The following is a 25,859-nucleotide window of genomic DNA, read 5'->3' on the forward strand; positions in this document are numbered from 1 at the left end:
TCACCACTTGGCCAAAGAGTTGTCAGGTCGCTCACCAATGGAGGCCTAGCGCCCGTTTAGGCGTGGAAAGCCTTCATAAGGACAGCAGGATCGCTCTAGGGACCGACAAAGACGCCTATAGTGTATAGACTATAGGTGATGGGCGGGCGTAAAGCGGGGGAAACGAGCAGCACGATGGGGCTCATTTATTACGCCCTACTAGCCCACTCTACCGTTGGCCACTCATCTCAGCTGCCGAGGAGACGCTGACCGGCCTCTGTCTGCGCCCTCGAGTCTCCCGCTCTTGACCCAATGATCGCTCTAAACCGTGACGCTCTAACTAACACCTCTACTACCTAGTCCGTCATCTCCACAGTCCATGTGTGCGCGCAGGCTGATCGAGGCCAGACGTCCATTCCTCGCAATCAGCTTGATTGTTGTTCCAATGTTCTCGACTTGATTCCCGAGTCGTCGTCGATGCCACTTGGGCCATACCTGCGACTGGTTTAGAATACTCCGGTTCGAGCTCTTGAAGTCCCACGAAACTGCCTGAGACAGTTTGACGCCTGTCTGCCGTTGAGGATCCCGCCACTGCACGGCTCGCAATGTTCGAGGCGCAATCCCTAAAGGTTCTTTGAAAAACTGGAACTTCAGTGCGAACACTGCCGGTTACAATCGGCCAACAGGCTTTCGCCGCAGGCGGTGGTCTTACTCTCTGACTCGATCTGGCGACGACTGGAGCTGGTTCGGTGCGTGCTGGAGTATGGTTATCGTGACACGAAGCGCAGACGCGACAATCAATTGGGTTAGATGTCATGATGAGTTTCAGAGGACACGAGTAAGACGAATTGTCGAAAGAGTGATCATAAGGGTTGTCATAAAGGTATGCAGAGCCTCAATCAAGTCATGGTCGTCGACAAACCCTAGTCACCTCATTTCCCTCGCGCCGCCTGGACTGAATGTACAACCTCAATCTCATTCTCGAGTTGTTATCAACAAAAGACTCCCTCGTTTCGATTTTGCTTATCGAGTGTCGGAGAAATGATGAGCGCTGGTTCTTGACGAAGAGAGAGATTCGGTTGAAACTATGCTAACTGTTAACCCAGGTCCGACGAGCCCTCTTCCTTTCGTCCCTACCTATCCCAACCACGAAGTCATTCCACCCGGCTCCGGCGAAGTGGCTGTAATGGCGAAGATGCCCATCTTCGGGAATAATGGAAATTCTGGGTCGTCGAGACATGAGCAGCCCGGTCAATACCCCAGAGATGCAGAAATAGCGCCTTGGTTGAGCCGACCCTCCAATGAAGATAACGAGACAGCACCATGGGAACGAGATCCACAAGCGCAGATTATAGGCAGTCGGGCGTTGGATCAGTCGTTTTTCATTGATTCTCCCGGCCGAGATGGCCCAGGGTACTCAGCCCGTCCGGAGACCGCAAGGACCAATGCGTCAGATTTTGACTATGACGGGGAGGCAAGACGACCATCTGTCGCCAGCGCTACCACGGTCAGCAGCAACGGGTCCAGGGGAAGCGCCGCAAATGGACGGTACCACAAGAGCTTGAAGGGATTTTTCGGGGAGGATCCAACGGATTCACGCAAAGGGTCGACGGGGAATTTACAGGAGCCGAATACACAAAATCTGTCATTGGAGAGACCCGCCCAGAGGAGCAATTCCATACAAACGCAGAGCAACGTCGAGGACCGACCGAAGACCCCAGCACCTCCTCCCTCCAGCGATGTTACTCCATGGGCATACCAGAATTTCGAAGACGTCTCCAATTTTGGATCTGCACCAATAAGGCAGGAGCAACAGTCAGAGTCGCTCACACCCAACTCTGCCTCCTCCTCTCAACGCCGCGGTCTCCTTCATCGCCACACCAGGAGCAAAGAAGATCCCCCCAAAGGTCAACAAGCATCTACCTCGATCCCAGCTAGGCCTGCAACGAGTCGAGAGTCCTCAACTACGAACTTGAGCTACTTCCGTAATACACCTCACAACGGGACACCCATGAGCTCATCGTCTACATTAACGCGCAATGCCAGTCCCGGTCCTGCCTCTAGAAAAGAAGGAGCTGGTCACACCGAAAAGAAGTCTATTTTCCACAAGCTTAAGTCAAGACATAAGGAGAAACATGTGCCACTGCCCGAGCCCCCTCGGAGCAAAGTCGAACCTGTGAGACCTCCTGAGGAGCCGAAAAAGAGCAGAACCCCTTCCTCTCGCGCCGCAAATCCAGAGACCGTTGATCCTAAAAGAGATCGAGAGACCAGCGTTGCCTCTGTTGATAGTGCCTCTACAATCAAAGCTCCTGATCCACCGCCAAAGCTTGATCGAAGCTATACGGCATCTTCCAAAAGTAGTAGATTTGGTCGCCACAACAGACACCGCGTGATGAGTCACACAAGTGATAGTTCGGAGAAAGCGCGCGCCCAAGCTCAGCAAGCACCTATGCAAGCTGGCGTCTTCACACTAGATACCAACTTCGATGACATGTCTGACATCATTTCTCAGCCTCAAGTGCCAAAAACCCCTGGAGAATCGGGTGTCTGGACGGGCAAAGCTGCTCCGACACCATCTTCAGAACAATCAGCTCCCGCTTGGGATGTACCTGATAGCTGGGCTGTTAAAGGACAGGAAGATGAAGTTCTGGACAGCTTGCCGGAAGCAAATGATGATGGCTTGCCTGCTATCCAGGAGGAGGATGGCTTGTCATACTTCATGCGTGTTTTCAGATCTGATGGCACGTTTGCAACACTATCCATGTCCATCAACGCTACAGTCGGTGAGGTTCTACAGTCACTCGCGAAGAAGTCTGTCCTACACGATTCTATTGAAAACTACCACCTGCTTATGCGCAAGCACCAACTTTCTCGGCAACTCGGCACAGGGGAACGACCCGTGGCTATGCAAAAGAAGCTCCTGCAACTTGCAGGCTACACAGAGCGCGATCGGATCGAAGACGTGGGCCGAGAAGACAACAGCTATCTTATCCGATTCACCTTCAGCCATGAGAAGCAGACAGGCTTTGGCAGTGGCCTTGATAACGACCCGACGTTCAACAAAACGCAAAAGTTCAGCCATGTCGACCTGCAGGCGAAGTCGCTAGTCACTATACCCATCATTCTTTATACCAAAGCTGCTGAAATCATCTCGCTCAATCTGTCCCGCAATCTCGCACTGAAAGTGCCGAAGGATTTCATAACGGCCTGTATCAACCTTCGAGAGATCAAATTTACTGGCAACGAAGCATGGAGGCTCCCGCCAAGTCTGGCATGGGCGAGCCGCCTGACTGTGCTGGATGTTTCCAATAATCGCCTCGAACAACTAGATCAAGCCGAGCTGCACAGACTAGCGGCACTTGTGAGCCTCAAATTGGCAAACAACAGATTGTCTCAACTGCCTCCCTCGTTCTCGGCCTTCCGACAACTCCGCAGCCTGAATTTGTCCTCTAACAATTTTACGACGTTCCCCGAACATATTTGCAGCCTCAAATCTCTAGTTGATCTTGACATAAGCTTTAACAAGCTATCCTCTTTACCCAAAATATCTCAATTGACCACCTTGGAGCGGTTGTGGGTTACAAACAACGATCTGAAAGGCGCTTTCAATGATAGCTTCGCAGCTTTGACAAGCCTTAAGGAGATAGATGCCCGATTCAACGGCATCACGAGCATCGACAATCTCACGAGACTTCCAAACTTGGAACAAGTCTTAGTTGGTCACAACAACATCACCACCTTCAGAGGATCTTTCCCCAAACTTCGCATTCTGGTTCTTGATCACTGCCCTGTCACGTCTTTTGAACTTGATCAACCGGTTCCGACCCTGATGAGCCTTAACATCGCCTCCGCAAAGCTCGTCGAGTTCAAAGAAGACATGTTCGGCTTCATGCCAAATTTACAAAAGTTGAATCTCGATAAAAATCATCTCTCGAACATGTCATCGCAAATTGGACGCTTGTCAAAGCTAGAATTCCTGAGCATGGCCAAAAACCCTTTGAACATCGTGCCACCCTCGATCGGAAGTCTTCTGGAGCTCAAGTTCCTGAATCTTAGGGAATGCAACGTCAAGAGTCTGCCTCCGGAAATATGGTATTGCCGAAAACTGGAGACTCTGAACCTCTCATCTAATGTTCTCGAAATCTTTCCCAAGCAAAATGCAGCTCCACCTCCGAGCGAACTTGAGAAGAACACTCCAGCCACAACTCCGGGCATCTCGAACTCCCCAAGCTTCGAAGATTTAGGCAAGCTTGAGGACTTTCAAGCTCGAAGACCCAGTCAAGCCTCCGCTGGAATGACGAGTCTAGGAAGTTCACCGGGCGGCAGCGTTCGAAAGAACTCAGTCGCCTCGATCTCAGCTTATCGGAAGGCCTCGGTCATTTCCAGAACCAATACCTCTGAGTATTCCATGAACAATACCTCCTCGCGAAAGGATTCCAACCTTTCGCAGGCTAGGCTCCAGAATACCTTTGCGGGATCCCTTCGATATCTTTATATGGCCGACAACCGCCTCGAGGATGATGTGTTCCGGGAGCTGGCACTCTTGCCGGAACTCCGAGTTCTGAATCTTTCATACAATGAACTTGACGATTTTCCACAAGGTGTTCTGCGCCGCTGGCCACAGTTGAACGAGTTGTACCTGTCTGGAAACCAACTCACTTCCTTGCCATCGGATGATCTTGAAGAAAGCAGCAATCTGAGAGTGCTCCATCTGAATGCAAATCGCTTCCAGGTGTTGCCGGCTGAGCTGTGCAATGTTCACAAGCTTTCTACTTTGGATGTGGGCAGCAATTCCCTCAAGTACAATGTGTCAAATTGGCCCTATGATTGGAATTGGAACAGGAATACGAACCTCAAATATTTGAATTTCTCGGCCAATAAACGTCTGGAAATCAAGCCGGCCGCGCATCAAAATCAGTCCCAGTTCAATGCCATGAGTCGCAACAACGAGCAAACCGACCTCACGAGTTTCAACACGCTGAAATACTTGCGCATCCTCGGCCTCATGGATGTTACGTTGCTCACAAATACCATACCGGACGACAATGAAGATCGTCGAGTTCGAACCTCTGCCTCATTGGTTGGGACCTTGATGTACGGAATGGCAGATACGCTCGGTAAGAACGAGCATCTGTCGACGCTGGATCTTCTTAAACCCAACTTTCGAGGCCACGATGGGGAAATCCTAATCGGGATGTTTGACGGGCAGACAATGTCAATTGGGGGCTCCAGGGTTGCAAAATACCTACATGAGAACTTTGCAGCAGTATTTTATGAGGAGATTAAGAGAGCTGAAGCTGCGAATGAGACACCCATTGACGCGCTGCGGCGGACTTTTCTAGCCATCAACAAAGACATGGCAAATTTTGCCAGCAGCAACTTCGACACCAAAGAACATAGACTGATGAATGGACACCGCGGTTCTACGGTGGCAAACATCCTTGGGCCTGACGATCTGAGCTCCGGAAGTGTCGCGACAGTCTTGTACATCAGTGGTCAAGAAATTTGTGTGGCCAACGTTGGTGATATTGAAGCAATACTCATTCAGTCTAATGGGCAGCATCGAGAATTGACCAGAAAGCATGACCCGGCGGAACCGACCGAAAGAGAAAGAATTCGGGAAGCTGGAGGTTATGTCTCCCGTCAAGGAAAGCTTAACGAGACACTGGAGGTCAGCAGAGCCTTTGGTTATTACAGCCACATGCCCTCTGTCGTCGCTGCGCCTCACACGTTCAAGTGCCAGGTTAACGACGCGGATGAGCTAATTGTGATGGCCACCAAAGAGTTCTGGGATTATGTTACAGTCGACGTTGCAGTTGATGCTGCTCGAGCGGAAAAGAACGACTTGATGCTCGCTGCCCAGAAGCTGCGAGATCTTGCAATGTCTTTCGGTGCCAGAGACAAGATCATGGTCATGGTGCTCGGTATCTCCGATCTTAGAAAGAAAGGCAGCCACCGATTCCGCGGCACTAGCCTATCCATGGCGAAGGAACTGGGCCTGGATGAAGGTGCCATCTTCCCTTCCCGAAAAGCAAGACGAAAGGGAGAAACGCTCGTGGGTGATTCCCGCCTGGCTCGACTAGAAGAACCACAACCACCGGTTGGCGAGGTTGCCATTGTCTTCACCGACATCAAGAACTCGACTGCACTGTGGGAAGTTCTCCCTGTGCCGATGAGATCAGCGATCATGATGCATAATGAGTTAATGCGTCGCCAGCTTCGTATCATTGGTGGTTATGAGGTCAAAACCGAAGGTGATGCTTTCATGGTCAGTTTCCCGACGGTGACATCCGCATTGCTTTGGTGCTTCAGCTGTCAAAGCCATCTCTTAGAGCTACCCTGGCCCCAAGAGATTTTGGAAACCGTCCATTGTCAGGAGAAGGTTGACTCTGACCAAAACATTATATATCGTGGTCTCTCCGTGAGAATGGGCATTCATTGGGGACAGCCGGTATGCGACCTCGATCCGATCACACGAAGAATGGATTATTTCGGGCCCATGGTCAACAAAGCTGCCCGGGTATCGGCAGTGGCCGACGGTGGACAGATTGCTGTAAGCAGCGACTTCATCTCTGAAGTTCAAAGAACGCTCGAGGCATACGCTGATGATGACCGACGTGACTCCGTTGGGTCTGATGATACCGTCAATGACGATGCCCTAGCAAGTCAGATCCGCCGTGAGCTTCGACAGCTCAGCAGCCAAGGCTTTGAGGTCAAAGATCTCGGAGAAAAGAAGCTCAAGGGCCTTGAGAACCCCGAGTTTTTGTATCTGATGTACCCACATTCTTTGGCGGGCCGTCTGTCCATTCCGCCTGGGGCGGAGACTAAAGTGCAGCTTGGAGGAGACGCCCCTGTTGAGGGGGGTGAACTAGCACAACCCGGTACCCTCGGCAAAGATTCTCAGCTCAAAGACCTCGAACTTGACGAGGTGTGGAAGCTCTGGGATATCGCACTCAGATTGGAGATGTTATGCAGCTGCCTCGAAGCTCCTGAACGTGCAGCTGGGTTACACAAGCCAGAACTTAGTCTCCTTACCAGAATGAAGGAGCGAGGCGGTGTTCAGACGGACGGTTTTATGATCAACCTGCTCGAACATCAAGTTACAAGAGTTGAGGTAGGCATAGCCTTGATGATTATGCGAAGCAGATGCTAACCAACTATGCAGGCGTGTGCGACGACACTACAGCTTCGACACATGTTGCAGCCCTTCCAGAAGGGAGTGGCGCTTGTTGATCAGGCCAAACCCATCGCTGAAATATTGAAAGAAGTCGCTGCCATGCTCAGCGACGCTAAAGCAGGTGCAAAAGAGATCGCGACTCCAGAGACGGAAACGGATTCCGAATGATGAGAAACTCACTACAGTCGGCAATTGGACTGCTGGAGTTATCACCTTCTACATAATTGAATCAAGTCGGATCCAGGGTACAGCATTAACGAGCATTGAACTAAGAGTTGGGATACATGGGGTGGCCCTTGGTCCCGGGATTTTGATTAACGATTGGATTTCACGAACAGGTTTAGTTTGGGACTTTTATGGTTACTGGATCGGCGCCATCAAATCAGCAGAGAAATCCTCTTGCCCAGAGGATATGCACAGGGACGTCGTCATGAGAAGCGAATGACATCTAAGCAGCATCGTTATCAGCAGGATCGTTTTCACTCTGCTGGCATGTGTATCATTTTTGCCGCACATAGGTATTCAACGGTACATCATCTTTTCGTCGAGAGGCTCTTGCGGGAGAGTCAGGCACAAACCGGGCGCGTTGGCGAATTATCTGATCCCCCGGAGGAGGAGTAATTGCTGTATCATGAGGCTGTATCTTGATACAAATGACACGTTCCTAGGTATTCTACATTGATTATATCACGCATACCAGGTAGCGAATGATGAGGTGTTGAGCACCTTTGGCACAAAAACACCGTCTTGGGAGACCTGAAGATAACCAGGTAAATGTAATCATCTGAATAAGGTATGTGTAGTACCAGAGCACGATCTTCAACGGACTCCTCGAGTCAAATGGATGAAGGAGGAAAGTGTCTATTTCCGAGTGTCTTCAATTGAGCCGTGTGCTGGCGGCGTCGGCACCAAACAAGTTGCTCCACTGGTCCAGCCAGCATCTTGTAGGAGGGAAGAGGCACCTGTACGAGTTACGAGTACCTTTGTCGATCAATCATTTCCCTCAAAGCCCATGACGGCATTGCACCGGCTTCGATGTCCCTTTCGCTGCGTAGTGAGTGGGATCTGTTGGCCCATACTTTCTTTTCACCTCCCCCTCGTTTCGCCGACTAAAACTCCGTGAACGATGACGATCCCAGCTTGCCCGACTCGATCTCTTCCCCCCAACCCGGCTTTCACCTTTGTAGTGATCCAAGGTGAAGTTGGGGTTTTTCTTTCAGTCACACCGGTCCAGGTCTATTGGGTTTCACTTTTTCTCTTGCGTTGTTTTTTTTTTCTTTTGCTCCGTGTTGAATGCCGAGATGAAAAACTATCACTTCGAGAGTAGGCCCGTGGCGAGGCCGGAAACGGTGGTCTCGGGTGCCAATTACCGCTTCACAGTCTTGACGGACCGGTTGATCCGGTACGAGTGGTCCGAGGACGGGCAGTTTGAAGATCGGGCTTCAACGTTTGCGGTGAACAGAGACTTGAGCAGCAAAGAGACGAAGCAGAACAAGACGGAAACGGATGAGGAGGAGGAGGGGGCGGCGGCGGCGGTGGTGGTGGGGACGCCAAAGTTCCAGGTTGTCGACCACGGCGAGGATGGCCTCGAGATTATCAACGAGTATTTCCACGTGAGCTACGACAAGAAACGCTTCAGCCCCAGCGGGTTGCTCTGCACGTTTGCGGCCAAGATCACGCTCTGGGGCTCCCAGTGGCGGTACAACGACGACGTGGGCGCGTCTCAAGGCTTCAACCTCGGCGGCACGGCGAGGACGCTGGACGGGTGCGACGGGCGGTGCGACATGGGCTATGGGGTCTTGTCGCGCGACGGGTACGCGGCCGTCGACGACAGCAAGTCCATGTTGTTCGACGGGCACGGGTTCGTGGCGGGGAGGCGGGCCGGCGACAGAATCGACGGGTACCTGTTCTGCCACGGGCTCGACTACAAGGGCGCCATGCGCGACTTTTACGCCGTCAGCGGGAAACAGCCGCTGCTGCCCCGGTGGGCTCTGGGGAACTGGTGGTCGCGCTACTACCGGTACCGTCAGGACGAGTACGTCGGGCTGATGGACAGGTTCAAGGACGAAGGCGTCCCGATGTCGGTCGCCGTCGTCGACATGGACTGGCACCTGGTGAACGACGAGCGGGTCCCCCACGCCGGCTGGACAGGCTACACGTGGGACGACAAGCTGTTCCCGGACCCCGGGCAGTTTGGACGGGAGATGCACTCGCGCAACCTGAAGATCACGCTGAACGACCATCCGCACCACGGCATCCACCATCACGAAGACGCGTACCTGGAGATGGCCGAGTTCTTGGGGCTCGACACGTCGCGGCACAAGAATCCCATCCTGTTCGACCCGACCAGTCCCAAGTTCATGCAGGCGTACCTGGACATCCTGCACCGCAAGCTCGAGGACGTGGCGTGTGACTTCTGGTGGATCGACTGGCAGCAAGGCTCGTTCACCAAGGTCCCCGGGATCGACCCGCTGTGGCTGCTGAACCACTTCCACTTCCTCGACAACGCGCGCGGGGGCAAGCAGCGGCCCATCATCTTTTCCCGGTACGCCGGGCCGGGGAGCCACCGATACCCCGTGGGGTTCTCGGGAGACACGGTCACGACGTGGGCGAGTCTCGAGTTCCAGCCCGAGTTCACGGCGACGGCGTCGAACATCGGCTACGGCTGGTGGAGCCACGACATCGGCGGGCACTACGGGGGCACGCGCGACGACGAGCTCGTGACGCGGTGGGTGCAGTTTGGCGTCTTCAGCCCCGTGATGAGGCTGCACTCGAGCAATTCCCGCTGGTCGTCCAAGGAGCCCTGGCTGTACCGGAAGGAGAGCGAGGCCATCATCGTGGACTTCATGCGGCTTCGACACCGCCTGATCCCGTACCTGTACACGCGGAACGTGCTCGCCGGCACCGAGGAAGGCCTGCCGCTGGTCCAGCCCATGTACTGGCTCTTCCCGGAACGCGACGAGGCGTATTCGGTGCCGAACCAGTATTTCTTCGGGCCGGAACTGATCGTGGCCCCCATCGTCACGCCCAGGGACAAGAGGACGAACCAGGCCAAGGTCAAGGTGTGGCTGCCGCCGATGCACCGGCACGTCGACATCTTCACCGGCACCGTCTACGACGGGGACCGGGAACTCAACATGTACCGACCGCTGGAGGGGATGCCGGTGCTGGCCCACGAAGGAAGCATCGTCCCGCTCGACGCCAACCCGGTGCCCGGCAACGGCGGGCTCAACCCGGACCACTTCGAGGTGCTCGTCGTGATTGGTCGCGACGGCCAGGCGAGTGTCCTCGAGGATCCCGCCGACGACTCGGACCAGGTCAAGAAGGAGTCCCCGAGCACGGGGGAGCGCGGGAGTCTGATCCAGTACCACCAGGACGAGGGAGACCTGGTCGCACACGTCACGGGCCGGACGTGGACCTTTCGGTTCCTGGCCGTCACGGACGTTCCCAAGGGATTCAAGGTGTGTATCGACGGGGACGACCGCACCGGGGACGCGAAGGTCGAGATTCAGAAGTTTCCCCACACGCCGTCCATGCTGGTCCGCGTGCCGTACGTGTCCGACCGGGAGAAATATGCCATCACCGTCTCGCTCGGCCCGGACCCTCAGCTGAGCGTGATCGACCACAGGGACAGGATCGAGAGGTTGTTGCTGGACTATCAGACCGAGTTTGACCTCAAGGACAAGCTGTGGAGCATCGTCGACGACCGGAAGAGTTCCATCAATGTCAAGATCGGCAAGTTGATGAGTCTCAGCGTCGACGAGAGGCTGACGGAGCCCGTGGCCGAGTTGCTGCTGAGCGATGCAAGAGGCATGTGACCCCTCCCCCCAGTCGCGACGTGGGCCTGAGGAAATACAGCAGAGAAACACAAAAGCGATACGGCAAACGGACCAGACGTGACATAGGTTAATGATAGCTACCGAAACACATTGATCACTGGAAGATCTTTCATGTGTAGTATAGTATAGTATAGTATAGTATGGTAGTAGTGAGTGCTACGTGACCTGCTTGGGAAATGTCACAACTTACTACCATCCCCCACCACCTTGTCAAACACCTTCTCCTTCAACCACTCGCCAATGTGTCTGTTCACTTGCTCAGGCTGCTGCCACAATGCCCAGTGACCCGATACGACTTCACGTCGCGTGAGGTTCGGGATCCGGTCGGCCATCCGTTCCGCCATGAACGGTTTGAGCGCCTGGTCCTTTGTCGCCAGCACGAACAGCACAGGCTGATTGATGGTCAAGTCCCGCTGGATCTGCTCGGGAGATCTCTCCTTCTTCCCAGCGTCGAAAAAGTCGCGCCACTCGTTCATGTAGTTCTCCTCGCGGTTCCTGTACCAGTTCAGGGGCCCGTTCAGGCCGTGGCGGGCGTACTCGGACACGTAGTAGTCCATCTCGTCGTCGTCGAGGAGCTTGTTCTTGCCGACGCGCGATTGACGATCCAAGTCGATGCCCGTCTCGGCGGAGAAGGCGAACTCGTTCTCGGGCGTGCGTGCTCCGTACATGTTGTTCAAGAACGCGCGGATGGCCGGCTTGGATCGCTGCACGTGCGCTTCGATCTCGCCGGACGCGAAGTGGAGCTGGTATCCGAAGTTGGGGAGCTTGGTCTGCACCTGGATGCCGAGCGGCTCGTAGCGAGGTGACGGCGGGAAGTAAGGCGTGCAGATGCTGAAGACGGCCGTGATCAGGCGCGGGTAGTATTGAGCCACGCGGTAGACGATGGCACCGCCCCAGTCGTGGCCGCCGAGGATGATTCGGGAGAGGTGCAGCTGGGACGCGAGAGTCGCGATGTCGTCCGACACACGCTTGTAAGTGTACGCGGACAGCGTGTGGACCGGTGAGTCGGTCCGGCCGTAGCCCATGCAGTCGATGGCCACCACGTTGAGGCCCAGCGACGTCAGGAACGGGATCTGGTACCGCCACCCCAGCGACAGGTCGGGGAAGCCGTGGACCAAGAAGATGGTGCCTCGCGACGGGACCGACGGTGAGGCTTCGCTGTAGATGTAGCCGTACGTGAACCCATTCAGGTGGGCGGAGCGATACGAGATCCGGGGATCATTGTATGGTTTGATTTTGTCGACCATGATGGCTTCGAGGTATGAGACTTGCGTTGAGACGTGTGCTTGGGTTATTCTTGTCGCGAGGATCTCGTGTGATCTGGTCCAGGGTAAGATGAGATCTGGATTCGAGTCAACTGGATTGATGCTTGAAGCCGGGAGGGCTGTATGTGGCTGCTGAAGTGATGGGGCGCTTCAATTTTGGAGAGCTGTCGTCCAGCGAACAGAGGAATTGGGAAAAGAACACCCTGGGGGCTTCGATGGTAATGGATTCATTCAAGAACATGGAGCTGAAGCTGCGATGTAGATGAAACTGTTCATAGACCGAGGTTTATCACACGCGTACAGGGCCTGATGTTGACATAAGCAGATTCTATCGCGGGGAAAAGTCGACGACTGCCGAGGCATCATTTTTGATGATTTTTACGAGGCGCTGAGATCTGTCGAATGTACCTTGGATTGAGCAGAGACGCCGTTCTAATACGTACAAGATTTCGTGTTACACTGCATCAACGCCACGTCCACAGAGATGAAGGCTTCAACTCCTCAATCGGCTTCATTCCGAGCAGCCCTCGTCCTGGCCCCAAGACTTGTTCTATTGCAGCTCTGGCCCGCGTCGTGACGTCCTTCTCGTACGTGCTCAACGCTTCTTCATTGACTGGACCTCGCAGAACAGCAGCGAGACAGACCGCATCTTCGAATGCTGCGTTGGCACCAAGAGCTCCCACAGGAACCATTGGATGAGCTGCGTCACCGAGAAGGGTGACTTTGGCATTGGGTGTCCATCCCAGATGTTCTGGCGCTGCCATCTCAAAGGCCAACGCTGCACATGCCGACGTGTCGGCATGGTCGATGATTGCGCGGTTACTCCTTCGCCAATCGCATGTAAGATGCTGCGCGAGCTGCACAGACTTTTCGCCATCCAGAGACAGCAAGTCTTGGTCGGAGATGCTGACTCTCGTCTTCGGGAATAGAAGGACCCAGTAGATATAGTCCTCTGGCAGTTTTACGGCAATGTCCACATCTCGGTCGAACCGCATGCCGTCACAGAACAACTTCACAGCTGCGGTCGGTGGTGGTTCGCTGATGACAGTGATGCCCTTGTCGACATCGGCAGGAACAAGAGGTCCATCTCGTATGGGTGTCTTGCCAAAGACTGCTCGGACCTGTGTGTCGAGGATGACCTGGTCAGGGACCAGTTGCTTACGGACACTTGATCGGACCCCATCGGCACCGATCAACAACCTTCCAGAGGCAGAAGTGCCGTCGGTAAAGTAGGCTGTGACCCCTTCTCCTGCAAGCTCATACCGTTCGAGCTTCTTGTCGAATTCGATGTGTTCTTCCAATCCTGTCATCAGAATGGTTCGCATAAGGGTCCTGTCGGCGTTCCAGGAATGTTGGTCCTTCAAGTTGGGCCCCCCCGCGCCTTCATGTGTCTCGCCGGTGATTGCGTCGATCCGCCTGCCGCCTGGGACGACATCGGGGCACGCCTTTTCAAGGGTCGCAAACACGTCTTGAGGTAACAGTTTCTTCAGCATATGCTGTGAGATGCGGATTCTGTATCCTTGTGCACGATAGCTTGCTGTGCTGTCTCTTTCGAATATCTTGAATGCTATCCCGTCCTTCTTGAGGCTCTGGGCAAGGCTGAGACCCCCGAGGCCTGCTCCGACGATGAGGATGGGAGCTGTCATGGTGCTGTGGAGCGACGGAAGTTTTTCCATTTGGTTGGTGATATGGGGGATCCTCCACGATCTTTTGTACCCTCATGTGCCTCCCATAGGCGACCGTACGGCTCTCTAAAGAGTCCCGAGCACGGAGACCTCGTCGTCGCCAAATGGTCACGTGACTGTCGGAAAGGTGGGCGTTCGGGCCCGAGATCACATCCGTCCATTTGCTTCAACATGACCGCGTCTCTTCCTTCAGTGTACCATGTATTATTGCACTCTGGTCATGCAAAGATACCTGGGTAGTTCTCCCATGGAGTGCCGACAACTCTATCGCAAATCCCTATCTGGTGTCTTGATCGCTCGGGAATAGCGTCATTCACGTTGTATGTATTGTACTGTGCAGTAGGCCTTAAACGATCGTTATGGTACAAGTAGTTATTCTAAAATTAGCTAATGCTGCCTGCCTATCATATTGTTCCTCGGCAAGCTGCGCTTGTGGCTTTAACCCTGTCGCCGCATAACACCGCGTTTGTATATCATGACAGAAGATCCCTCCATAAGTCTTTCTCCATCGTCCCCACAGGCACAGATCTTCCATTTCCGCGACTCCATCTGGCGAATACCGTCTTTAAGTAGTCCTCTCGAACTTGATCAGGCCTACCATTCCTGAACCCCAGTCGCTGCGCCAGCTTGAGCGATCCCGTAACATGAATTGTGTCTGAACGCCACTCCATTCGAGGAAAGTCAAGGCCCGGGGGAGCAATGGCCCTTTCTTTTCAATAGGCAAAATCACGTAAATTTCACTTTCGATTACTCGTGGGCTTGGGGGCTGTGAGGTTTCGAGAACCCACGTCAGGGCCTCAAAGCTAAGTGTGAAGCCCGAGCGCGCTGGTGGCGCAGCGACATTCTCCTACTAGATACCCCTAGAGCATATAAGAGGATGTTGCTTGCTTCCTTTCTGGACTCAGGTAGGTCAGCGAACCCGTCTTGCAAGACTTGATCGATTTTGCATCATTAGGAAACGAAGAACGTATCATCCCAGACACAACAGATACTCCCTTTGGAAGTCGGTACCTCCTAAAGTTGCCTTTCCCTCAGTATGAGTCACTATGTATCAAAGTTTATCGACAGCATATCGGACGGAAGCGCGAGCACCCCTTTCAACACCGTGAATGGTGGCTATAGCCGTGGTCATGGTCAAGTCCAAGGTCAAACCCAAGTGTTGCTTCTTCGACAATCACCGTTCGATCCGAACTTGATACTGATCCACCCGTCCGGGTATCCCGTTGAAGCACCGCCGCTCTACACAGCCATCAGCTCACAAGAGCGGGTGTCCGTGTATCGAGGCGCCATCAACCCCGCCAACTTGATGGGTGTTGGTTCGCGCAAATCGATATCCCTCTACGGACACGGTGGCTGTACGATCGCCGTGAAGACGGACCACCTTTCTGGAGACTTCAAATTAAAATACCCGCCCGGAGGAAAGGGGTCCCTGAAATGGAAGACGGACTCCATGTCCTTCAGCTCGAGCAGCTCACTCAAGTTAGTGGACGGTTCGGGACAGAAGATAGCGAGGCTCAAAAAGCACTCGTCGGAGAAGAGGCTCGAGATCTACGTGCCCTGCGACGAACACTTTTTGAACGTCGTCATCCTTTCGGGACTGGCTGTGAGGTTGGGCGCAAAGAAGAATGATCGAGACGCGTTAGAAGTCGTACAGGCCATGTCAGGGTCCTGAAACGGGGACAGGTTGAAGGGAAGTGGGATCGACGATGTGGCCTGGACAAGAGCAAGCGCAAGGGCCAACCAACGACATGCTAATTAAATCCTCACCCGTGGCATGCTCGAACCGGACGAATTATTGAACAGTGGAACTGCCACCGCGACTGAGACGGTGGGCAAAGGGTGGCGGACAGATGAAGAAACGATATGTGATGGAGAGAGGAGGATCACTCGCCCTTGCTCTATGAGTCAACAACAAAGTCCTCGAGTTCTGTGCTGTTCTGCTGATATATAGTCTTCTGCTCATGATATATACAGGCGAGGAAAGAAAGTCTTTTGTGCTTCATTAATGAAGTTAGCGATGATAGTGTAAAACCCTTGAATAAGAGAAAGGAGTATAGAGATGTTCTGTGGCCTCTTCCATGATCGAGAAAGTCTCTCGCTCATGACGGCCCTATGAGCCACTCCGGAAGATATGAGCCACTCCGGAAGATATGAGCCACTCCGGAAGATATGAGCTACCGGCGAGGCCTCAGGGTGAAGCGGGAGATATTTCGGACCGCCTGACAGCGCGCTACGCCGATCAACAGGCTGAGGAGACGACATAGTGAAGGGGCTCGTGGTTTACAAACATTCAGAATGTCTATGCAAAAGATATAATTGAGTTGACGACGACAAGGGGAGTCAATATATTGATAATATGCCATGGTACAAACATTTGCGTGGGAGGTGGTAACAAAATGTGGTATCTCTGCATACTTACTCCGAAATACGGTGCGCTCCGAATAAAGTGTCAAGCAATATTTAACGTACCTCTAACCTGCTCCGTGAGTCAGGCTTCTTATGGCCGGGCTCGCCCATCCAGGAGGGCTCTCTTACTTCGCTAAAACAAAATGAGAAGCTCTCGAAATGCGCCATGTCTCACTCTTCTCTTCAGCTTACCAGCGAAAGCGGCTGCAGTCGTGAGTTGGGCTGAAGCAGCCGGCACAGCCTAACTGGCCCCGAGAAATCTGACCTCTGGCGAATCAATAAAGCGCTGATTCGTGTTCCGAGTCCGTTGCATGATCGGTGCTTCGAGAATGGTCAACGACTGTCCGACAGGGGCGATTTGAGGCTTGGTGATGTCCGCCACTCCGTTGATGCGTCGAGTGTGCCGTGTATCAACGACGACCACCCACGGAGAATCCGTGTCAAAGGGCCAATTTCTACCATGGCACTTCCCATGAGGCTAGTCCTGTCTTCAAGCACATACTGATCAGGCGCACGCCTGTAACCCCCCCCTCCCCTCCCCCCCCGTCCTGCATACTGGCCCCTAACCATGGGCTGGATCCGGTGGCCACAGCCTTACCAGAGCTACCACTTGTTCAGGGTTCGCCAGACGCTTTGTCCGCGACTTCCTACATATCTGCGGTGCAGATTGTCATCGAAGACAGCAGTTGGAACATATCAACCATCAGATGTGAGAAAACTTGGGCGGCCGACCGTGATTCCTCGGACGGAATGTCTGCCTCGTCGAACGATACGCAAGCCACGCTGCATGGGTACCTCAATTCAACCCACGTCTCGTCCATCCACGCAGATTGGACTCAACAACCGACTCCGTGGCCATGGGTAGTTGCGAGCGTCGCGCTCTCCATCGTTCTCGGATTCTTTGGCGTCATGGCCTCCTCGTACCGATCATGGGGGGAGCCAAGGCACACCCGGCCCTCCGGTATCTTCAGCGAATCCCTCTTCTCCCTGTCCCCGAATCCTGCACCTTATCAATTGATTCACTATCGTGGGTTGAGCACGTCCAGCATGGCCACGGTGTCGTCGCACGGAGAGCGCGACGGACAACAAGCCTACGGAGGAGGCGGCCTCGGGCGTTTCGCCAGAATCACGGCCGTCTTGGGCATAGGATGGTCTACCGTCCGGGCGGCGGCGGCCGTGGCGACAATGGCACAGATCACTCGATCTGGACGAGACCGACACACGTACCCCGGTGTTGCGACCATCGTGGTGTTGTTTACCTCGGTGCAGACGTACCTGGGCAGCAGGGCTGTTCCTCGGCTTCTATACCTCCTCATCATCGTCGACATGTGCGCCATCTACGCGGCCATGGTTCTTGCTTTGCTCTCCTTTGTCAAGGACAAGGGCACGCGGTATCAGGAGTTTAGTGTGCTGGGTGGAAACTGCCCCTGCATGCTGGGCCTCAAGGCGGGGAAAAACAACCGCATGGAGTCGTGCGCAGGCTTTGGGGAGAAGCTGGTGACGGCCGGTTCGAACTTCACCAGGATCGGCTGTGATCCGGCATACCTGTGGACGAACAGCACGAACGGTGACCTAGCGTTTCCACGATCATGCCTTCTCTCCGAGACCGGGACAGGTCATGACGAGGTCCTCGATCCGAACCGCATGACGTACATGGTTCTGGCCGAGATCGTGGTCGGTGGCGTGGGCCTGCTGTATGGCCTGGTTGTGTTGGCAATTGCATCGCGCTGGGTTCCTCAAGTTTTATGCCGCCCATCTCAGCTCTTGCAAATGATGACGCTCGAAGATACACACACGCACAAGCACAAGCAAGACCGACGCTACGCGGGCGCCCAGCTGTACCAAAGTGTCCAGAGCCACAGGCCCTCGCTCCGCACCCTTATAATGACCATGTCGGCGTTTAGTGCTCTGCTGGCCTTTGCGGCAGTGACTACCGTGGTGCATGTACTGGATGAAACGGGGCCCTCAACCGTGTTCTACATGGATTCGTTTGGGGAGCTGGTCAACGCCGGAACCAACAGCACGGGCACTGTAGGTGCCAGCTGGAGTGACTGTTTTGTTGTAAATACCCCAGTCTGGACAGACGGCGGGTTTCGGCAGTGGTGGCACATCACGCAGAACCGAATATTGCGAGCTCTGGCACTTGTTTGATTTATGACAGGACACTTGCATTCAGGCACGGGTTGGGGGCTTTGCGCTGCCATTTTCGTACCTAATGTCATCTCGACCGTGGCATCGACAGGTAACGGACACGCCTAAGAAGAGCAACATGGCGGATGAAGACAAGAGTTTATATTATATTGGTCATCCTATTCACAGCTGCCGTCCGCATTACCATTACTGTCGATGACAGCGTTCTTCCTTCTCTCGACATTTGCTTCTTTCATGAATGGACTTCGCTCTCGGAGCTTTCTACCCCAGATCAGTACGCAGACTGGTGCGAACGACAGTATCAAGGCGAGGAAGCCTAGCAAACTGCTCGCCCAGTTGAACCCTAGATTTCCATACATGGACTGAGCAGCCAGTGGGAGAAAGGCAGAGAATAGATTCTCCCCAAACACGACGGCGGCTACTGCGCTTCCTGCATATTTGGCGTAGGCATCGACGACGTAGTCTGCGATTGCAAGAACGACGACTTCAATCCCGTAGCCAACCATCGCAAGTCCAACAGCTGGAGCGATCCATGGGAGGAATGAGTAACTGGTCCAGGCATATACCATCATGCCACCAACGACGCCAACCAGACTTCCAAAAACACTGACGTACAATCTTGCCTCGGGTATAGGTGTCCCAGGGACTTCGGTGTTGCGTGAAGCAGAGGCGAAGTACAGTTTTGCCGAGATCAGAACGCCAGTCCAACCGACAAGCTCACCGATTACAATGGCGGCCTGCACATAGCCAGCCTGAGACGGGGTCCAACCATACAAGCCCGCAAAGACCTGCTCGACAGACTGCGTAAAGAGGTACACCGTACCGATCATGAACGATGACCACAAGGTGAAAACAAACAAGACGGGTTCGGTGAATAGCATCCACAGCGGTCGTTTCGTGCTGCGGACCAGCTTCTTGAACAAAGTCGAGCTGCTCACGTCGTCGTAATGGCTTTTGACGAATTTGCCGGCTTCCCTCAGCTTTTGCACCCTTTTCTGAAGGATGATGTTGCCTCGACTCTCCTGGAAGAAAAAGAAATACATCGGAAACAGGGCGGCATACCAGATCAGCTGCATGTATGAGATCCAACGCCAACCAAGGTTTTGGAAAATGGCTGCAGCAATGACTGGGCCCATACTGCTTCCGGCAAGGTAGAGAGTGACGAAGACACTCATGGGGATCGTTCGCGCCCGATCTCCTTCCCAAATGTTCCCGATCAATGCCGCTGCCGTATTGCCCAGAATGGACACACACCCGCCGGAAAAGAACCGTGAGACGATCAAAGTGGCAAAGTTCTGTGCCACGGCCTGCGGGATGATGAAGCAGATGAAGACAACATACGTGACGAGAAACGCCGGACGTACGCCAAAGTCCTCCATGAGTGGAAGAACGACCAGTCCGGACAACGCACCACCCAACGCCCAACTGGTGACGGGCCAGTATGAATTTGGAAACCTCTCATCGCTGACATTGAACTCCTCGTTGATGGCAGCGTGAGCCACGGTGATCATAGTCCCGTTGAGGACGGTGGTGAAGGTGGCGATGCAACCGACCACGGTGATGATCCATTTTCTCGTCAGCGACCATCGATACGGGTTCTCTGGGTCGTCGTCGCCGTACCAGTCTACGAGCTCTGGTTCTAGAGTGTCGTTGTGAATTCCAGCATCGTAGCCATCGAGCGTCGGATCACTGTGCCTTCGTTCATCGGGCTTCTCGCGATGATCCGTCATTGGCAGACGGTGGTGAGTGAGCCAGTTGTGCATGCCTTGACGTCTTGGTTCCCTTTGCTGTTCGTATTTGATACGGCCAACCCAGAGTTGATGGTGTGTCGATCAAAGCCCATGGTAGCTACATAACCTAGGTAGCCAAAGAAGAAATCTTCCTCGGTGTCGTTCTGTCCTAACTTAGTTCCACTTCCTCGTGGTAGACTGCCTTTTTATTCTCTTTCCTTCCTCGTGCAATGTCGCCCCCCATAGCGTAATAGCGTAATAACGGTAAGGGGTTTCCGGGGAATCACCTCATAAGAAAAAAATCCATCTTGTGGCCACTGACCGATGACCAATTGTGCCCCCTGGAGAAGGTCGGATTTGGGCGGATCCTCGAAGAGTTTTGGGGGTTTTTCAACGTGCTCGGGTCCTGACATTAGAGTGTTCTGATGCGAAGTGACGACAAGCCTGAAAGATGCACCACTGTGACTTGAAAAATTGACCGTTCGTTACCTAATGGTATCCATCGTTTCGTACGGAGTATTGGCGGACCCGAGTAAGGTACCTTAGCGAGTTAGTAATCTGCACCCAGTTATGTAGGGTCCGGCATTGGAGCAAATGTGGAAATAAAATATACGGCGAAGCATTTTGGCAACGATACGCAGCTCCCCCCCTCCCCCCGGAGACCAGATGAGGGTCGCACCTTTACATGATGATGTCGCTTTAAACTTGCCTCATACCTCATTCGTATCCTTCAAAAGTCTAGTCTTATCTCATTTCATTTCACTTGCGGCTTTTCCCAGTAACTATCAATTCACCATGGCCAATCTCAATCTTCCAACCGTCCCTGATCAGCATCCTGCTCACTGCAGGTCCTATGCGAGGAGCGTGGTTCTTACTGTGACTGCCGACTCCCGTTACTATCCTAAAGCTTGCTCTCGCAGCATTCGCCCCAGATGAGGCGTACTTGCTATCTCCAAGACCATCCCACCAGTCTTGGGTTTTACGGCCCGCGAGACGGACGGCATCTTGGACACTGACTCCGTGTAGATCCAGCACGCTTGGAGATGACTGTTGCAGCACCAAAGCATCCGCCTCTTCAGCTTGAAGGGCTCTCGCTGCATTGGCTCGTTCGCGTCCAACTTCTGCATAGTATGCCGCCGCCCCACCGAACAGCCGGTCGGATTTGCTCTTCTTCCAAGCCGACGTGGCTTGACTGTAGCTTTGAGTCGCCGCGGCTCTTTGGACAGCTGCAGAAGGTCGACTCGCTCCAACCCAGGCATTGCTCTTCGGTGAGCTTGTCGACTCAAATGGCGTGTTCTCCTTCAGGTCAAGAGGTGCGTATTGTGCAGCGAGACGAATCTGAGCGCTGGTATCATCCTCATCTGTTCTCGAAGCTGTCATGGCTGATAAGAGCTCATGTGCCGCAGAGGGTATCTTGCGCGCAAGAATCAGCATTCCGTACAGCAGTGACTTTGGAACCTGCTCGAACTCGCTCTGAAATTCGGCCACCTGCAGTTCAAGCAGTGGATCTACTTCTTCCTCTAATTGATCGTATTGAGCGCCTTCCTTCGTTGCCAACACGGCTATCGTAGCTGAGAGACGAGCGCCACTTTCATGATAGACAGATCTCACCGTCTGCGGATGCAGGCCAGTCCTGGAACAGATGAATTCCACATCCTCAGACATGGTAGACCACACATTCATAGACGAAGGTTCTGCGTCATACTTTGAAGTGGACACTGAACTTGCTCGTGACGATTCGTTGGTTCGGGTCTTCTTCTTTTTCCTGCCCTTACGACTCGGCTGCATCCCCTCGGCGAAGGCGTCGACACTCTTCAAGACAGGCACATCCTCACGGGAGTCCTCGGGACCTTGATTCAAAAAAGATAAGTTAAGCAGTTCATCCGTGGCCTTATCGAGCGCGCCATCGTGACTCTGCAGGATACTAACCAGTTCGCGCTCCGGTATGTTAGGGAAAATGTTCAGGAGCCATGTTGTCTCTTGCTCGAGAGTGGACCCAGCAAGCTCACCGTCTACGTTGTCGGTTGCTCTGTATCTTAGATCAGAAAGTCCGGTTGTTATGCTCGTCACTCCATTCGAGAATGCGTCCTCCACGTTGGAATTCGAGGTCACAGTCCCATCTCTGGCGTATGCGGGCCCTCCTGTGCCGGAAGGATCAAAGTCGGCGGTTTCTTGCTCAAGTGCACTGCTCTTCAATGTCTCCAGAACCTGAACTAGGGTGTCTCGGTCTTGGGGAAGTTCGTAGTCTGATGCGATGGCGTAAAAGGCCGCGTCGTCCAAGGGAGGGCAGTAGGCCGCATGAAGCTTCTAGAGAGTGTGAGATGGCGATGATAATGCCGCAGTCTGCGATTGCGCCATACGCGCAATAGAACCTCGTACCTCTCGTTCTGAAGTAGGGCTGTCCATGGCACTGACCTGAGCAACAACCTCGACGTTTTCATGTTCAACTACTCAAGCGCCCTTGGTAGAGTATGTAGATTTTGCGACCGCGAGTGGACTGACGATGTGCTCCGTGGGCGAGTGGAAGCTGCGAACAGCCGAGGATCGATTCAGGCATTCTGGATATCAGCCCCGGGAATCATCGTCGTTAAGGCTCAAATAATGAAGAATGGTAATCCAAAGATGCGCCAAACTGAAAATTGTGGATTGGCAGGCGTGCGTGGTGGTGTCATGGAGCGAGATCTCAGATCTGAGAAGTTAGAAGTACTGTACCTGACCTTATCAGGGCTTTCTTGGGGGAGGGGGGGGCAACTAACTAAGTTAGTGAGCCTAGTTAGTAGGTAGCCATGATGTATTGTGGCTTGGGGTTGAGAGCCTCGCTAAAAGGCCTAAAATAACCCTCAAGGTTAGGCATCATTGACGCCTTCTTTAGCGCCAGAGGAGGGGCCAAGGCTTACGAGCGATCAACCGCTTAGGGGGCAACTGAGGCGGGCGATCTCCCGGCAGGGTGGCTACTTCAAGCACCAGAGTAGAATTACGCCCTGGAGAGTCCGTTAAGCATGATGAGACAGACGTAAGGTATCTGGTAGACATACTTTAATGAGCGGTAGAAATAAATGTATACTACATCATCCAAGCACGTTCTGCACGTATATCCATCTTTCAATGTAGCAACGATCAAAATTTTCCTGGCCCATCGTCGAGGCAGGGCTGGAAAAGACTGAAGGTCGCACCCTTCCGGGGCGGCATTGGGAGAGACATGAGACCTTCGCCAAAAGCCAGCTGGGTCAGAGCCTCGTACTCGCGCACCGCCAATGCAAAGTTGTCAAGTTCATCGATATCATTATTTCATTAGCATAACATTCCCGGCCGCCGCCTGGGAAATACTCGTATCTTCCCAAAAGCGCCGTGAAGCGTACAGTTCTAGGTAGCACCAGCAAGCCCTGCCTTTGATGGTGCATGGGCACTATACTTCGCGCCACGTATATTCTCTCCTGCCCAATGACTCGGGGTCAGGCGTCTTCATTGCATTCTTATCCCCAAAGGGATCATCAGGATCATCTTCATCGGTCTCACTTTCGCTGTCACTTTCGATTTGCTTGGCTTTCTGGCTTGTTGACCTTTGTTGGGGAGGCATAGCGATATGGCCCGGAGAAGGTCTAGGAGGTTTGGGTGGAGCAGATATGCTCATGGCCGCCACCATTCTCTCGGCCTCTCTCGCAGCAGCCTGCTCACTTTTGGCGGCTTGCCTGCTGAGATGCTGGGCTTCTTCAAGCTCACTGTCCGAATCGTCATCAATCGACTTGTCTAGGATCTCGAACGCCATCAAAGCATTGACCAGTTCCTCGTTGGCGTGAATGAGTCCCCCCAGGAACTCTTCCGTTTCCACGAATTGGATATACCGTAAGATCTGCCGTCGAAGCTGCTTGCATGTCTCAAAACGCTTCATGACCTCCGCGTTGTCAGACACTCGCTCGTTCTCGCGATTAACAAGCCTTAAGGCGTTTGACAGGCCGGTAGAAGCCACGGAAGATGCCGCAATGGCCTGAAGGATGTTGGGCTTTTCGCGCTCGAGGTTGAAGCCTTTCACCTTGCCCTTCTTGTCCTTCTTGTCCTTTTTGGGCGCGAAGCTTGAAGACTGCCCGAGGGTGATGGGTGAACTTTGCTTGCGTAGCCTCGTAGGACTGGGCGGGTCTCCGACAGGAGACATACTGTCTAGCCTGCTCCTTGCCAACTCCATTTCTCGCTCGCGTTGAACTTCTTCCTCCGTCTCTCGTAGGACTCTGCTCTGCTCACGTCGCTGCTGCACAGGCTTTTGTGTCTTGGGTAATTGGTTGTACAGTGACTTGGCTCCTTCAAGCCCGGGATTGTCTTTTGAACTGGCAACCCATTGTCCGAATAGGACTTTGCACTTGGCGCGAACGTCTGAGTCGGAGGTTGGGTCCGCTGCGGCAATTCTGAGTCTTTCCAGCAATGGCCCATCTGAGAGAAGTGCGCGCTGCATTCTAGTTCCACCATTTTGAAGAAGGCCATCAAGGATGGTTAAGGCCCTCAGCTGTCGATGCACAGAACCATATTTCAGCTTCTTCCTTAGAGCTCGAGCCACCTCCTGTGCCCCAGTACCTTGTAGCTTCACGACTTCCAACAGATCAGGGACACCGGCAAGATCGTCCTCTTCGTACGTTTCCGAGGTGAGGTTCTCGACATATACTGAGATTGCGGAGAAAGGTTTCTTCTGCTTATAGTAATGATAACGAGTGATTAGTTGATATCTTCTGCGTTGACGAGCACAACATGCATAGTGTAAAACGGCAGCAATCAGGCATCTGTAGCCTCGTAGATGGCCTCGAGGCGACCAGAGATATGCCTCTGGTGTGGGTGGATAGACACCGAGGGACGGTTGAGGTTTCCTGCGGGCGCAGCGACCACATTGCGTTGGAGGTTGAGCGCGTACGAGCACATCCGGCCGGGGAACATGGCTCGCCTCTCCGCTGGTCGGCCCAGGTAACTCGGTGAAGCCAGCATCAGGTGCGCAAGCCGGTATGTGTAGAAGGAACAGAGACATGCTAGACGTCACGGGGACGGATGGCGGGGTACCCAAGACCGATACTCATATGGTGCCAGACACTGCAGAAAACGGGGCAAGAGGAAAGACAAGACTTACCGAGGCGGAGAACATGGCTACAGGGCCTTATATGTCAGAAAAGGACGAGGAGGATTCGTAAAATGAGATGGTGGTCATGAAGATGAGGTAGAGCGCAGTTCTGTGAGCCGCAACGAGTTGTTGCGGAGGAGCACAAACCACAAACGCATGGTGCCGCCCGTTTAGGAATGGCCTGGTTGATAGTGACTCCTCCCGCTGCGGGAATCCTCATCGTCATCCTCAGCCTCACCAGGGCACCCCTTCGCGTTACCAGTTGTCTATGGAGCACTCGTAGGTTTACTGAGCTGCGAGCAAACGCCAAAGACAGAGAGAGATAGCCTGAGAGGTGACAAGCCCTGCAAAAACATCCTGACTGGTCTAGAAGAATTGCCTAAAAGCACACTTCACACGGGTCTCGAAATTGCCATCGCTTCTGATGACTATCGACTATCCATGTCCCCAGGTCGACCCTTGCCATTCGCTCCACGGTCCAAATTGCAAACCCCTGTGAGGTATGTCCTTAGAATAGACCCGGCAGATCTCA

At 53.6% G+C, this 25,859-nt stretch overlaps 9 protein-coding genes across 9 annotated transcripts; 4 read left to right on the forward strand and 5 right to left on the reverse strand.

The window, feature by feature from the left end:
• Positions 1–1,174: 1,174 nt before the first annotated feature.
• Positions 1,175–7,324, forward strand: PV08_06497 (uncharacterized protein; the record flags this gene model as incomplete). The annotated part of the gene is made up of 2 exons (XM_016380833.1): positions 1,175–7,093; positions 7,145–7,324. The coding sequence occupies 2 exons, from the start codon at positions 1,175–1,177 to the stop codon at positions 7,322–7,324; spliced, it is 6,099 nt and encodes a 2,032-aa protein (XP_016236660.1).
• A 1,133-nt stretch (positions 7,325–8,457) lies between these two features.
• On the forward strand, positions 8,458–10,974 carry PV08_06498 (uncharacterized protein; the record flags this gene model as incomplete). The annotated part of the gene is made up of 1 exon (XM_016380834.1): positions 8,458–10,974. One exon carries the CDS (start codon positions 8,458–8,460, stop codon positions 10,972–10,974), a length of 2,517 nt encoding a protein of 838 aa, XP_016236661.1.
• Positions 10,975–11,174: 200 nt separating this feature from the next.
• Positions 11,175–12,242, reverse strand: PV08_06499 (uncharacterized protein; the record flags this gene model as incomplete). The annotated part of the gene is made up of 1 exon (XM_016380835.1): positions 11,175–12,242. The coding sequence occupies one exon, from the start codon at positions 12,240–12,242 to the stop codon at positions 11,175–11,177; it is 1,068 nt and encodes a 355-aa protein (XP_016236662.1).
• A 482-nt stretch (positions 12,243–12,724) lies between these two features.
• Positions 12,725–13,906, reverse strand: PV08_06500 (uncharacterized protein; the record flags this gene model as incomplete). Its single annotated transcript, XM_016380836.1, has 1 exon — positions 12,725–13,906. The coding sequence occupies one exon, from the start codon at positions 13,904–13,906 to the stop codon at positions 12,725–12,727; it is 1,182 nt and encodes a 393-aa protein (XP_016236663.1).
• A 1,075-nt stretch (positions 13,907–14,981) lies between these two features.
• PV08_06501 (uncharacterized protein) lies at positions 14,982–15,617 on the forward strand (the record flags this gene model as incomplete). The annotated part of the gene is made up of 1 exon (XM_016380837.1): positions 14,982–15,617. One exon carries the CDS (start codon positions 14,982–14,984, stop codon positions 15,615–15,617), a length of 636 nt encoding a protein of 211 aa, XP_016236664.1.
• A 1,484-nt stretch (positions 15,618–17,101) lies between these two features.
• Positions 17,102–18,502, forward strand: PV08_06502 (uncharacterized protein; the record flags this gene model as incomplete). The annotated part of the gene is made up of 1 exon (XM_016380838.1): positions 17,102–18,502. The coding sequence occupies one exon, from the start codon at positions 17,102–17,104 to the stop codon at positions 18,500–18,502; it is 1,401 nt and encodes a 466-aa protein (XP_016236665.1).
• Positions 18,503–18,660: 158 nt separating this feature from the next.
• On the reverse strand, positions 18,661–20,232 carry PV08_06503 (uncharacterized protein; the record flags this gene model as incomplete). The annotated part of the gene is made up of 1 exon (XM_016380839.1): positions 18,661–20,232. The coding sequence occupies one exon, from the start codon at positions 20,230–20,232 to the stop codon at positions 18,661–18,663; it is 1,572 nt and encodes a 523-aa protein (XP_016236666.1).
• Positions 20,233–20,991: 759 nt separating this feature from the next.
• PV08_06504 (uncharacterized protein) lies at positions 20,992–22,638 on the reverse strand (the record flags this gene model as incomplete). The annotated part of the gene is made up of 2 exons (XM_016380840.1): positions 20,992–22,539; positions 22,612–22,638. The coding sequence occupies 2 exons, from the start codon at positions 22,636–22,638 to the stop codon at positions 20,992–20,994; spliced, it is 1,575 nt and encodes a 524-aa protein (XP_016236667.1).
• A 1,000-nt stretch (positions 22,639–23,638) lies between these two features.
• PV08_06505 (uncharacterized protein) lies at positions 23,639–25,237 on the reverse strand (the record flags this gene model as incomplete). The annotated part of the gene is made up of 1 exon (XM_016380841.1): positions 23,639–25,237. One exon carries the CDS (start codon positions 25,235–25,237, stop codon positions 23,639–23,641), a length of 1,599 nt encoding a protein of 532 aa, XP_016236668.1.
• Between the last annotated feature and the right edge of the window lie 622 nt (positions 25,238–25,859).

This window comes from Exophiala spinifera, assembly GCF_000836115.1.
Source record: "Exophiala spinifera strain CBS 89968 unplaced genomic scaffold supercont1.4, whole genome shotgun sequence".
Classification (NCBI taxonomy): Eukaryota; Fungi; Ascomycota; class Eurotiomycetes; order Chaetothyriales; family Herpotrichiellaceae; genus Exophiala; species Exophiala spinifera.